Source organism: Lithobates pipiens, unplaced genomic scaffold (assembly GCF_037356315.1).
Source record: "Lithobates pipiens isolate NorthernLeopardFrog02 unplaced genomic scaffold, aLitPip1_a1.2 Scaffold_16, whole genome shotgun sequence".
In the NCBI taxonomy this organism is placed as follows: domain Eukaryota; kingdom Metazoa; phylum Chordata; class Amphibia; order Anura; family Ranidae; genus Lithobates; species Lithobates pipiens.
Window position 1 is genome coordinate 645,560,489 of NW_027507748.1, and position 12,582 is coordinate 645,573,070.

At 44.7% G+C, this 12,582-nt stretch overlaps 1 protein-coding gene across 1 annotated transcript in view; it reads right to left on the reverse strand.

Annotated features, from left to right (window-relative positions):
• LOC143984048 (solute carrier family 35 member F2-like) overlaps positions 1-12,163 on the reverse strand; it is a 43,373-nt gene extending 31,210 nt beyond the window's left edge. Inside the window, exon 1 of the mRNA XM_077484330.1 lies at positions 11,928-12,163. Coding sequence (XP_077340456.1) covers positions 11,928-12,028 — 101 coding nt within the window. The 5' untranslated portion in view covers positions 12,029-12,163. The remainder of the gene's footprint in view (positions 1-11,927) is intronic.
• Positions 12,164-12,582: the final 419 nt, after the last annotated feature.

The following is a 12,582-nucleotide window of genomic DNA, read 5'->3' on the forward strand; positions in this document are numbered from 1 at the left end:
GCAGATGTTATCGCAACTAGGAATACCATTTTCCTTGTCAAAAGGATCAAAGGAATATTCCATATAGTTTCAAAGGGTTGTCTTTGCAACACAGACAAAACCAGATTCAAATTCCATGGACACAAGGGTATTCTAACTGGCGGAGTTATCCGAGTTACCCCTTGTATGAATGCCCAGACTAAAGAATGTGAAGCAATCAGCCTTTTAAAAAAAAACACTGCCAAGGCCGAAATCTGGCCCTTGATTGTACTCAAGGCCAGCTTAATTTCTATTCCTAATTGTAGAAAGACCAGAATTCTTCCTATGACATACTTACGAGGATGCCAACCCAATGTAATAAATGGTCCTGGAGGCCAGCTTTCTGACATTAATCAGGGTGGTAACTACCGAACCTGAAAGCCCTTGATTTTTTAGAATGTGGGCTTCAATAGCCACACCATTAAATTTAGCGTTTATAAGGCAGGATGGAATACCGGTCCCTGCGACAGCAGGTCCGGGTGAGGTGGAAGAATCAAAGACTCCCCTACTGCCATTCTCATGATCCCTGCATACCAGGGTCTTCTGGGCCATGCCGGGGCCACTAGGATTACCGGCTTCCCTTCTTCCCTGAAGCAGCCGTGGTAGAAGCTGAACTGGAAGGAATGCATTAATCAGTGAAAACTGATTCCACTGGATCACTAACGCATCTACTCCGAGTGCAAGTGGATCCCTTGTTCTCGCCACAAAGTTGTTCAACTTCTTGTTGATCCTGGACACCAATAGATCTACGTCCGGCATACCTCATCTTTGGCATATGGCCAAAAAGACATTGGGATGTAGAGACCATTCTCCCGGCAACAACTGTTGACGGCTCAGAAAATCTGCCTGCCAATTTTCCACTCCTGGAATGTAAACTGCAGATAGGGAAGGAACATGTTTTTCTGCCCAAGACAGAATATGGTCCAACTCCCTTTGGGGTGCGTGGCATCCGGTGTTCCCCTTGGTGATTGATATAGGCCAATGCTGTGAAATTGTTGGATTGCATACTGACAGGAGCATTCCGCAACCTGGACGTCCAGACTATTAGAGCCAGATGTACTGCCCGAATCTCTAGGATATTGATGGGCAAGGTCTTCTCAGACTCTGACCACTTCCCCTGAACAGTGGTCTCTTCTAGAACTGCTGCCCAGCCCCATAGGCTGGCATCCGTTGTTCCTACTTTCCAGGAAACTGGAATGAAGGATTTTCCCTTCAGTAAATTCTTGGTTGTCAACCAGCAGTTGAGACTCCGGCGTACCTTTGAAGCTAGATTCATTGGATAATCCAAGGCTTGGATCAGTTTGTTCTGGACACTCCTTGATTTAACCCTGCTATTGACTGATCTACCAGTAGAAGGTCGTCTAGGTATGCTATTACTGCTATACCCTGGCCCCTTAGTCTTGCTAGTACTGAGGCTAACACTTTTGTAACCAGTCAGGGATCGGTGGCTAACCCGAAAGGCAAGGCCACGAACTGAAAGTGGTGTTAGTCTCCCGCAAACTCCAGAAATTTCTGGTGAGGGGGAAATATGGCACATGTAGATATGCATCCTTCTATGGATGCTAGAATCTCTTCTCACCATAGGATGGAAACTGACTGAATCAACTCTATTGGAAAGGAGTGAATGTTTAGGAAGTGATTGAAATTCCTGGGATCTAGAATGGGTCTGACATCTCCATTTGGTTTTGGTACCATAAAGAGATTTGAATAAAACCGCATTCCCTCTCTTCTGAGGGAACCTCCCTGATACAGTAATCGGTCCAGTGCCAGAAATAAGGACTTTTTCTTTACTGGGACCTTGGGAATGTTTGATTTTAGAAAACGCAATAGTAGAAACTCTTGGGACTCTATGTTTGTAGCCCAGGGCTACACCAGAGGGAACCCACTTGTCTTGGATTTTCTCTCGCAAAGTTTCTGAAAACCACCACGGTCTTCTCCCCACTCGATCGATTCTATTCATCAGGATTGCGCTCATGTTGATACATGTGAGCAGGATTCTGTGGCTAAAGAACTGATCAGCTGAGTTAACATGCAAGAAGCTCTTGGCTGAGTAACCTTCTCCTTAGTTGTCTGGGGCAATGGCTTCCAGGCAGTCTCGATGGCCTCCATTGTCAGGGACACAGTGTAAGCCTCATAACCAGACACAGGGCTACAGAAAGGCCTGGAGTCAAAAGTCCACAAAACAGATGCTGAATGCGCTATTTGCTGGTAGAAAGAGCAAGAGGACTTAATTCTTCCATATATGTGGAAGTATGGCAAAACCAGTGCGTCTGTTTCCACAAATCTTCGAGTAAGGCCAAGTGAGAGTTGTCCTTATCTACTGTGAATAGTCCAAGTTGGAGTATCCCGCTAGTCCTTTCGCCCATCCAAGTTCTAAATAAATATCAAAACCAAATTTCCTGGACTGTTTATTGAGTAACAAGCAAGCGGGAGTAAGGGGGGATAAGTGAAAACACCTAGCAACTGGCTGCAGGTAATCAGAGGGAGGCCTAAGAAGTCAACAAGCACATGCAGATTATGCTTTTAATGTTTTTTTTAATTGATTTCACTACTCACGCTTAGAACATTTTCCAACATGACCATCTGTTTCTTTTTTCATAAAGAATCTGAAACCGATAGTCCAATTAAGCACACTAACCAATAGAAAATCAAACGATTATTTGTTTCTCTTGAATTTTTGTTCAATATGCTACCCATCTATGGCCAGCTTAACCCAATTTGTCTAAATGTGCAAAAACGTCTGCTGCATATGGATCCTAAAGCCAGGTACACATGGGCTGAATGTCGGGAGACATCAGCCGGTTCAATACAATAAAAAAACGACCGACATGACATTTGGCCCGTGTGTAGGTCAGTCTGTTTGACAGAAACTGTCCATTTAGCATGCTGGAAAGCCAGCAGCAAACCGACTCCGGATCAGCACTCTCAGCCAATGGCAGAAAGTGTTGATCAGAGTGTTCTGGTGGGGGGAGATGTCCCCCTGTCAAAACAGAACAGCTCAGCTTTACTCAGTGTGGAACCTAAGGGGTTAATCGTCTGCTTTGTGTATAAAGGCTGTGTGAATGAATGAATGAATGAAATACTTATATAGCGCACAATGCGAACTGAATCGCCTCTAGGCGCTGAGGCGAGCTTTGATCATCAGCTAAAAGAGGAAGGTCTTACGTTTTTTCCTAAAAGCCAGGTGATTTTCTTCCAGACGGATGTTGATTGGTAGAGCATTCCATAGCCGGGGCCCTTGGACAGCAAATCTCCGATCCCCCTTGGATTTATACCGGACTTTGGGCACGAGGAGGAGGTTTTTGTTAGCTGATCGAAGACTGCGGTTTGGTGTGTAATGATTTATTTTCTCCATAAGGTATTGCGGAGCTTCTCCATGCACGCATTTGTGGGTGAGGCAAAGGGTCTTGAACGTGATCCGATTTTTTAAGGTTAGCCAATGTAAGCTCCGCAGCGAAGGAGAGATGGATTCCCAGGGTTTTTTCCCTGTTATCAGCCTTGCCGCCGTGTTTTGGATAAGTTGTAATCGTGCAAGTTGATATTGAGGTAATCCTATGTAAAGCGAGTTTGCGTAGTCCAATCGCGAATTGATGATTGTTCCAACTACCACTGCCTTGTCATTCTTTGGGATAAAAGGGATGAGTCTGCGAAGCATGCGCAGCAGATGGTGAGATCCCCTGACTACTGCTCCTATTTGCGCATCCATTGACATTTGTGCATCTAAAATAACCCTGAGACTCTTGGCTTTGGTTTTTGGGGGGATAGCCTGCCCAAAGACAGTTATTGGAGACCATGGGGTTTTGGTTGCGGGTTTATGATTTGGCTGTAAGATAAGCAGCTCTGTTTTTGATTCGTTCAGTTGGAGGGAGTTGGTGGTAATCCAGTCCTCTATTGATTTGAGGCAATTTTCAAGTTGTTGTTGGTGATCTTTTTTTCCATTGATCCTTAAGTAAAGTTGTGTGTCGTCAGCGTAAGAGTGGAAGTAGAGGTCTGAGCATCTGATGATTTGGAGCAGTGGGCGGATATAAATGTTAAAGAGAACGGGTGACAAAGGAGAGCCTTGAGGGACTCCGCAGGTGATTGCCCGAGCTTCTGAATAGTATTTTCCTAGTTTCACTGTCTGTGACCGATTTCCTAGGAAGGACACGAACCATTGGAGATCTATGTCTTGGACTCTGGCTACTTCTGTGAGGCGGACGAGTAGAGTATTGTGATCTACTGTATCAAACACTGCACTTAGGTCTAACAGTACGAGGAGACGCGGCTCTCCGTCATCTGCTGCTTCGAGGGCGTCATCCCAGATCTTCAGGAGTGCTGTTTCTGTTCCATGACCTGGTCGGAAGCCTGATTGCAGCAGGTCCAGGAGTTTGTTAGTATCCAGGTGGAGTTGTAGCTGATGTACTACTACTTTCTCCATGATCTTGGAAATGGTATTGAGGCTTGTAATTGGCCTACGGTTGTTTGGGTCCTGAGGGTCCAAGTTTGGTTTTTTGAGTAGAGGTTTGACAATGCCTTGTTTGAGGATGCTGGGAACAATCCCTTCGATGAATGATCGGTTTATGAGGTGGGTTATGGTTGGAGCCACGATGTCGGAGCATTCTTTCAGTAGTTTTGTGGGGATGATGTCAATAGGTGAGGTACTGTCACGCAGTTTATTGATGATGTTTTTTTACGGTGTCTGCGGTATTTGGGGATAGTGAAAATCTTGGCGGTTGCGGAGTGTTGGTGCAGACATCCTCTTTATGTGTTTGCTGGCTGAGGTCTGATGTTTTCTTCTGACAGATTGTTTCCCTGATGGTTTTGACTTTATTGATGAAAAAATCAGTTTGTCACAGTAATCCTGGGATTCACTTTCTGGGGGTTCTAGGCACACTGGATTCATTGATAGATTGACTAGATTAAACAGTTCCCGTGGTTGGTTTGCGGCCGTTGAGATTGTGTATGCGAAGTGGTCCTTTTTAGCTTTGAAGATTGATTTCCGATAATTCTCTGTGATACATTTGTAGTTAAAGTGGTTTTCCTCGGTGGGATTTCTTCTCCATGTTCTTTCCGCTCTTCTGCGTTCTCTCTTTAGTACGGCGAGGGAGCTATTAAACCATCCAGCATTTTTCTTCCTGATGAGTGCCCTGCGTTTTGGTGCTACCGAGTACGCTGATTGCAGTAATGCCCTGTTAAGGGAGTTGAGTGTTTCCTCCGTAGAGTGGTTTAAGGTTATTGTAGATGTCTTTTTGGGCAGAGTGGTTTTGAAGGCTTCGAAGTACAGTTTTTTTATGCGATCTGGTCCAGTTGGTTGTTACAGGATTCCGTTTTGGTGATGTTGGTAGAGATTTTGAATTTGATGGCGTGGTGATCAGTCCATGGCAGAGTTATGTTGTCGAGTATGTTGACGTCAATGTTCTGTTTGAAAATGAGGTCCAGGGTGTGTCCTGACCCATGCGTGGGAGTCTTTATCAGTTGCTGGAGACCCAGTTCTTCTAGTTGATTGATGCAGGCCGTCGCAATGGGGTCTTTGGGCTCGTTTGCCCAAAGGTTGAAATCTCCGAGCGCCAGGAAATTTTTTGAATTTTAGGGTGTGCATTGCGAAGAATTCCGTGAGGGGTGAAAGATGATCGGACTTTGGTCCCGGTGGTCTGTAGCACAGTAGAATATGAATGGTGTCATGGGGAGTTGATTGAAGATTTAGCGTCAGGGTTTCCATAAAAGGCACTGGGTTCTGTGATGATGATTTAGTGAGATCCAGGTGAGCTTTAAAGATCACTGCTAGGCCTCCCCTTTTTTTCCCTATCCGGTGTTCGGTTAGCATCCTGTAGTTTTCCGGCACCAATTCGGTGAGGATGGTGTTGCAGTCAGAGGTTAACCAGCTTTCGGAGATGAAGAGGCAGTCTACATTGCTCTCGATGATGAAGTTGTGTACTTCCAGTCTATGTTTGACTGCAGACCTGGCGTTAATCAAGGCGCACTCTAATTGTGGTGGTTGAGTAGATCTCTTCCTGCGGTTGGGAGTTGCTTGTCGTCCAGTTTTTAATAGTTGTTCTCTTTGAAGTATTTTTTGTATGGAAGAACGCAATGTGGTGTTAAAGTTGGTGTGCAGAACTTCCGCTGAGTATTTGAAGTGGCACATGGTTTGTGGATGTGGTTGATGATACAATGGGCCTAAAGATGCTGATCCAGATCAGAGTCTTGACCCCGAGGAGGGGCTAGGTATCAGACTTGACGCCGTGCTTGAGGCTTAGCGCGCAAGTTGATCAGGGGATGCCTATATGGATGCTGAAGCAGTTGTTGTAAACGGTTGCTGGCTGTTCCGGCTACCTTTACTTGAGGTGAAGGTCCCTGCTCAGAAAATACGTCTGGCTGTGATCTGGAGTAGCCGTCCTAGGGTAGAGTGACAAAATGGAATGGAGGCCGGAGGTAGGGGTATGCTCACCTACGGTTGTTCCTGATTGTTCCAGAGGAAGGCGAAAAAAAACCCTGGCAGTAGCAGCCAAATGTACCAGTGGGGCAAAAATTCCTTCCTGACCCCCGTAGGTGGTCGGACGGAGTCCCTGGAACAATTACTGGGGGGGTGGGGAGTGGAGGTGCGAGCTTACCTGGTCGCGGTGATCCCCATTAACTGTCTGATTCCGGTGAATCTGGCTTGCTGTCAGCCGGACATTTCTGGAGAGTGGTCAGGTTGCCCTTTGCAGTGGGATCTTTAAAATGAGGGGGGGGGGGGGGGAGGATGGTGGTAGGATACCTGGCAGAGAAAAAAAAGTTTTTTTTTATTGTTTTTTTTTTTTTGTGGTTCTGCCGCAGCCACCAGTCTATGTGTGGCTAAATGCTTAGCCCCTTTGGGGTGATGACAGGGTGGCTGCGGTGTGACACTTTAAGAGTTCTAGGAGATTTGCTGGTGAGCTGGGGGAAATTAATGTTTTCCACACAGAATGGGTGGACCAAGATGGCCGCCGACTAGGCCGGAACCCCGGGCTTTCCTAATTCCCGTCCCGGGGGCCCGGTCCTGAGGACGGTAGGGGGCCGGGGGGGCTGCGCGGCGTGCGAGCCCCAAATGCCGAGTTTCAGTACTGGTAAGGCGGCTGCCGGGCAGTGACTGGGCCGGAGCCGCAGTGTAGCCTACTGCCTTACCCGAGCGGGTGGCAGGCAGGCAGTCCGCAGTCCGCGGCCGCGGTGGAAGGCGAGGAGGTGGAAGGTGACTGGGGGGGTTGTTCCCAGCCCCCGTGTCACTGAGCTAACTAGCCGGTGAGGTACTGGTAGAGTTGAGGTTGGTGGGCGCCCGGGGGAGAGCGGGGAGAGCCGAGGGAGGGGGAGACTGGCTAAGCTGGCGCTGGGATGGAGCCTCTCGTGCACGTCTGCTCTGCTGCACGTCTGCTCTCTGTGTGATCTTGTCTCTCTGATCCTCCTGTTTTTTTTTTTTTAACTGACTCCAACCCATCCTGTGATAGAACAGAGCATTAGGAGTCAGGCTGCACATGCTCAATTTGGTGTATAGCTTGAGAGTTTTTTTTTTTTTTTTCTTGGGGGAGTGAGTGCATGTGATCTGCACAGGGCCAATCAGCACTTGCCAGACAGAGGGTGAGGGGAGAAGGAAAACTCCTTCTACAAGCTTTACTAGAAACTAATAGAAGTCGCAAGGCTGCTATATGCTGCTGATGAGAAAAGGTATTTTATAGCAGTTTATATTTACTAAAATAATTGCATTTCTATGTTCTGTGTACTGTGGGAGACCAGATCTAGTGAATGCAGGGTCCTGGGTTTAGTAACAGAAAGTATCAGCCAGATAATATTTATTGGAAAATAAACAATCATTTCAGACTATTTTAGATTGTAAGCTCCCAGGAGCAGGCTCCCCTAACCCTCCTGTTTTCAAGTATATTGTAACTGTACTGTCTCCCTTTATTTTGTAAAGTGCTGTGCAAACTGTTGATGCTGTAAAAAGGAAACAATAATAATGGATAATAATAATAATAATGGAGACAGTCATTCATGGAAACAAAATCTGTTAGACTGACCAACACATTGTATGTCAATTAGCTGTACTGTATTTATACATAATAGAACCTTAGACATGGTGGTTGGCCCTTCACACCTCTGACTGTCCCATTCACATGCATATTCGGACGTGTGGATTAAAAAAAAAGCTCAGATACCAGGAACACCCAAACATTGACAATAAGCCAGACTTGATAGTTTCTTACTACACTTAGCACAGCAGGAGAAGACTCCTAATACAAATGTAAAAACATACTGGTGGTTAGATCCTGACCTGCACATTGACTACTCTGGGCATGGCTACAGCAATCATGGCTCAGTGGGTTGGAGAAAAAAAAAAAAAAAGTTGCGGCAGTGTGAACCCAGGATAAAGAGCAGCTATTTGTAAGCCAAAATAATATTTAAAATGTACATCAAGACAATTTTTTTTTAACTTTAGAGTGGATAAGGATTAGAACTCATGTTTTTTTTTATTTTTTTTTATTATTACTACCCAGGGCTCTGTTAGACTGCAATTACACTTCAGCGTTTTGAATTTGCCGCAATTTGAAAGAGCCGATGTGTGAATGACAAATCACAGGACTGACATTTGAGATAGTATTCATTTGAATTACATGTAAAATCGCAGTGAGGGTCTTCCGTGATAAATCTTGCAGCAACCCGTATCGTGGGAAGCATGTCGTCATCCAAACGTAGCTCCTGAACTTTGTTTGTGTGACATGCTTCATGCGATGCAGGTTGCCACGATTGCAGTGAGATTTGTCGAATGACAATCGCGGCAGACCCGCACCACGATTTTAGGTGTAAAGAAAATGAATGGCATCTCATATGTAAGTCCCACGATTAGTCTTTCACACATCGACGCTTTCAAATCACGGGCAGAATCGCAGCAAATCTGCACGTAATTCAAAACACTGAAGTGTGAATGCAGCCATAGAAAGATTTATCCTTACTTCTAGTCCTGCCGACAACACTGTACAGGAGGTGAGGGGAAAAGCCATACCTCCCAACTTTTTGATCTGGGAATGAGGGACACCTATCAGCAAAAGTATGCAGGCATAGGACACCCCCGCCTCGCCCCCTTAAAGGAGAATTTTACAAAAATCCAAGATTGGTTATACCCACAAGTGCTTTTTTACCACTACTATTCCATTAAATTGGCTTTTGGAATTTACAAATGCAGCATTTTAGAAATCAGATGAAAGGTTTAGCACTGGAAAAACACTTTTTGATAGATAAAAAGTGCATTTTATATACATCTATATAGAGGAGACCAAAATGAGGGACAAATGAGGAGGAATGAGGGACATTGCTCCAAATCAGGGACAGTTGGGACCTATGGAAAAGCTACAACAGGGGCACAGTCAAAATTTTCAAAATCAACTGGTTCTAGTGTTGCCCTACTTTGCTAATATTTTTTTCTGTGTTGCTGTTGCAAACGGCCCCTTCCTTCCCATTTGATGAAATGTTGCCAGAAAACAGGAAGTGAGGATAAAATAAAAAAATAAAAAATGAATAAAAAGTAAAAAGACCGAAAATTTTTAGTTATAAAATTTTGCAGAGGTATTTTTTCTCCTTCACGGATGTGTTCTCATGAGGCTGAACTGATGGACACTGAAATGCAGTACTGATAAGCAGTGATAGGCGGCACTGATGAGCAGTGATAGGCGGCACTGATAAGCAGTGATAGGCGGCACTGATAAGCAGTGATAGGCGGCACTGATAAGCAGTGATAGGCGGCACTGATAAGCAGTGATAGGCGGCACTGATAAGCAGTGATAGGCGGCACTGATAAGCAGTGATAGGCGGCACTGATAAGCAGTGATAGGCGGCACTGATAAGCAGTGATTGGCCCCCCTGGCTTTACTGCTGGGCACTGACTGACATTATTGCTAGGCACTGTTGGGGCTGCACTGATTATCAGGGTTCTGATGATCAGTGCCCCGATTATCTGTGCATATCTCCCCCTCGGTTCTCCTCTCCTCACGCTGTCAGTGTGATAATAAGGAAGTATTTCCCTTATTCACATGTAAACAAGCATTTCCTTGTTTACATGTGATCAGCTGTGATTAGACACAGCTGATCACATTCCTGAAGAGCCTGGTCATCGGCTCTTTACCAAGATCAGGGATGCACCGTGTCCCATTGGCACAGCGCACTGCCGATTGCCACAGGGGCGACGTCATATGAAGAGAAACCAATCATGCGCCGATCATTTTACTATATGGCGGGCAGGAGGTGGTTAAAATAGAATTCCACCCTAAACCTAACTAGATTGATAACAGTCATCCTTCCTAACACCTATCTTGACTAACCTGTGTACAAAAAAAAAATTATATACTTGCCCATTTCAAAGCTGCTTCAGTCCATTCGTGTGATCTGGCTCCCCTGTGTCAGTCAGAGCAGCTGCAGGGGAGAGGGAGCACAGACAATGGATGGGCCATTGAAGCTTAGGGGTGACGTCACCCCCCCAGGCTTTACCAGCCACTGTAGGAGCGCTCTTACCTCTCCCCTGCAGCTGCATCTAGCTGACACAAGGGATCACATGATCAGACCAGAGCAGGCTAAAAAATAGGCAATTACATATATCTTTTTCACTCAGGTTACTGAGCATAGGTGTTTTTACTGTAAGAGCGGCAAGGATGTGGAATTCACTTACAAAGGCCGTGGTCTCAGCGAGGGGCATTGATAGTTTCAAGAAACTATTAGATAAGCAGCTGAACGACCACAACATACAGGGATATACAATGTAATACTGACATATAATCACACACATAGGTTGGACTTAATGGACTTACGTCTTTTTTCAACCTCACCTACTATGTAACTATGTAAGAGGGCAGAGGAGACAGTTTTAAGGCTGAGTTTAAGCTTGAATTCTACTTTAAATATTGCAGGAACTAGAGAGATTACCAGGATACTAGTCACAGAGGCTCATTCAGTTGTGTCTTCAGCGTTTATAATTGTATCCTCTATTCTTCTAAAATTTATGGCCAACATCCTCGTGAATATTGGTTGAGCCCACAAAATATATTCCATAGGTTGCTAAAACACTGTACAAGCTTTTTCACACTTAGGGCTCATGCACAGTTACATTCAGGTGTACGCCGCAAGAATTCAGCAAATTTCTGTACCTAGGAGTCACAGATGTTGGCTTACAACTGCGGCTAGAAACCTGCACAAATCAAGGAGACGCTGCCAAGTGCCGCGGCTGTACATGTGTAACCACACACACACACACACACACACGGATGGATGATCTCAGATGTACAGTTACAGGCATACAGCTGTGACATACGACAGCCTGCCACCGATTTGTACAGGCTGCTGGTCATAGCTGTCAACACCTGTGACCATATGCAGAAATACACTGAATTCTTAGGGTGTCTGTTTGCATAAGCCTTTGTGTAGTTTGTAGCAGTACTTGCAACTCTTCCCTGCATGGAAACCAAATGACACATTCAAAACTGGTCACTCAACTCACCATGCTGCAGTGCAGAGTTGTTGTTTTTTTGTTTTACTTATTCCACTGTGTCTCAAATTTAGTTTTTAGGTTTTTTTTGCAATAAAGCATATTTTCAGCTGCACAGTAATGAATAGTAGTCATTTTTATTTTTTTATGGGAAAGGAAAGTTATTGTTTTGTTTAAACTGCTTGTATTTTCAGTACAGTATTTACAGCATGAGATCTATATTATATTATTTTATATATATACACACACACACACACACATATATATATTATAGAATGGTGAGATGATTATTGCTGCCTCTACCACTAAATATGGGGATTCACTATCTCTATTGGTCCTGCGGACCACTCTTGTATAAAATCTGAACACAGGGCGCATGTGATCGTACAATATATAAAGCATTGTATATATTTTTGGGGTTATGTAAACACCTGAAATAAATAATTACGTTTACCATGAGAAGATCTTCCTCCAGAGACGTCGGTATGCTGGATCATTGCGTGCTGGAGGGCTTGGGTGGCCCAGCAATGGCTGGCTGGCTCCTGCATCCATCATCCTGCAGCCTCACAAGACCACTGACCACATACACTGAGAACATGAGAATACTGACAATTTACATAAGAGTAGTAAAGTCTACAGACCAAAAAAAAAAAATCCACGCCCCATCACTGCTAGGGTCAGATTTCAGGAGTTCCATAACAAAAGGTGTGATATAAGTAGAGTCAGTGTCTGGATTGCAATAAGAAACGTGCAAGCAAAGGCTCGTTCACTACATAACACATGCAATAGGGTGTGTCCTATTGATATCATTTGCAAAGCATGGATTTGCATTTACTAAAATGAATGGTGTGAACGTGTCCTATTGAAGATAATTTATCATGCACTTAAAAATAAAGCACATTTAATGAAAATGCACCTGGTTTTAACAAGTCCTAAGTAATACCATGAGATTCAATAAAAAGTGCAAACTGGTCATTTAAAAAGAAATAAACAACTTTAACCACTTCAGCCCCAAAAGGATTTACCCCCTTAATGACCAGGCCATTTTTTGCAATACGGCACTGCGTCGCTTTAAATGACAATTGCGCGGTGCAACGCTGTACTCAAAA